This window comes from Arachis ipaensis, chromosome B08 (assembly GCF_000816755.2).
Source record: "Arachis ipaensis cultivar K30076 chromosome B08, Araip1.1, whole genome shotgun sequence".
In the NCBI taxonomy this organism is placed as follows: domain Eukaryota; kingdom Viridiplantae; phylum Streptophyta; class Magnoliopsida; order Fabales; family Fabaceae; genus Arachis; species Arachis ipaensis.
The window spans coordinates 16,653,264-16,655,079 of record NC_029792.2 but is presented as its reverse complement, the minus strand read 5'-3'; the positions used below and the strand labels follow the sequence as shown (position 1 = coordinate 16,655,079).

Here is a 1,816-nt window from a genome sequence, read left to right as displayed (position 1 = left end):
TAAGCTTTAGTGATATCCTATATAGAAAATATATAATCTTTAGGCCTAAGTCATATATTTTTCTTTTCAAATTCGGTGGTGTTTGAATTTCTTGGCGAGTCTTCATTGTTTTTAGAAAAAACAAAAGATAATGACGGGCACATACTTCATTCAAAAAATGATGAGGGACCATGTGTGTCCTCATCCACAAGTCCGTAGAGGATAAAAATTATTATTTATCATTTTCTTTCTTTAAAAAAAAAAAAAAACTTAAAGACTTCAAACAGGAATTTAAAACTAAGCATAAAGCATAAAAGAAAAATAAATAATCAAATAAAGATCCTTTAATCATATTCTACTAATAACAACAATTAAATTATTCTCCTCCTTGTTTTTAATCTAATTAAGAAGTAAGAACAATTTTTCTATATTCAGCAACTTTTAGTCATTTCTAGTAATCTTTTTGAATAATGTTACACATTCAAGTCTTTTTGTTAATTAAGTCTAATTAAATTAGTCTAACATAATAAAAGTAAGTTATAATTAACATTATTCAAAATTTTATCATTTAACTTAATTAGACTTAATTCATAAAAAGACTTGAATGTGTAATATTACTCATTCCTCCCCATCCTAATAAGCATGATAATTCTTCAATTATTACAACATCTTATTGTGCTCTCAAATGGTCCCAATATATATTTTTCTCCTATGATAAACCCTGAATAATTCTGAATTTAATTGGGCCCAACAAATGGCCTAAAATCCTTTTAGGAGGGTCATTTCCCTTTCTTTTTCTTTCTTTCTCTTTCAAGTTTCAACACATTTTCCCCCCACACCTCTCTATCTTTCTCCCTTTTCTTTTTTATTATCTCTTTTTTTCCCCTACACCCCATAAGAACTAATTAATAACTCTATATACCTTTACATATTATAAATGTGGGCTACCTTGTGTCCTTCTTTGTTGCTTCTCTCTTTTCTCCTTTTTTCTCTTTCTTCTTCTTATCATTCCCAACTTGGCTAGGCATTGATAAGATCATGTTAGTTGTGCCCTAGTTGCATAATACACCAATGTTATGTGTTGTGTCTTCTTATCTTATTCTATCTTGAACCTCCTCCAAATGTTGGTGTCCAAAAATCAACTGTGGTTTCATGAGTCATTGGAAATGTGCTTGAAACTGGCACCAAGCATAGCCCTCGGCTTCTAAGATCTTGTTTTGGACCCTCACCTTCCTTAGATTTACCGGAACCCTACATTCAACAAAATTGTTACATATCTAGAATTATTCTTAGAATTTCTCTAGAAAAATAATGCTGGTAGCAAAATTATGTGACTATATCTATTATTTTTCAAAAATATTATATATAGAACAATGTGATATAAATAAAAAAAAACTAAAACACGTGTATATTCTTTGAAATGAAAAAAAAAAACGATGTTTAAGAAAATAAATAGGAATTATATGTGGCCTGAAAAATATTGTAAGACTCTTTACATACATGGTAATTATTAGATATTTCAGGTACTAATCATTAAGAAGTTGAGGATGAAAGATTTAGATTGTATCAAAAGGAAAAGTTAGGTTTTAAAGCTTTTAATATATTGAATACATTAAAAGTCTAAGTTGTTTTATTCTTTAACTGGAATAATTGTAAGAAAATTCTTTAAATTTATAGTGTTGAGTTTCAAGCTACTAGTATGAGTCTCTATCCAAAAACTCTCATTCAATACAGTGTTATGAAGCTATTTCACTTCAAAATTTAAGTTGATAAAAAATAATATATGAATAGTTTTATTTTTAATACATCATTTTATATAATTTCTTTTGTTTTATGT

At 27.7% G+C, this 1,816-nt stretch overlaps 1 protein-coding gene across 2 annotated transcripts in view; it reads right to left on the bottom strand.

Moving 5' to 3' along the window:
* Positions 567–1,816, bottom strand: part of LOC107614078 (transcription factor bHLH123) — a 6,209-nt gene continuing 4,959 nt past the window's right edge. For both annotated transcript variants that reach the window (XM_016316305.2, XM_016316306.2), the window contains exon 7: positions 567–1,230. In XM_016316305.2, coding sequence (XP_016171791.1) covers positions 1,081–1,230 — 150 coding nt within the window. In that variant the 3' untranslated portion in view covers positions 567–1,080. The remainder of the gene's footprint in view (positions 1,231–1,816) is intronic.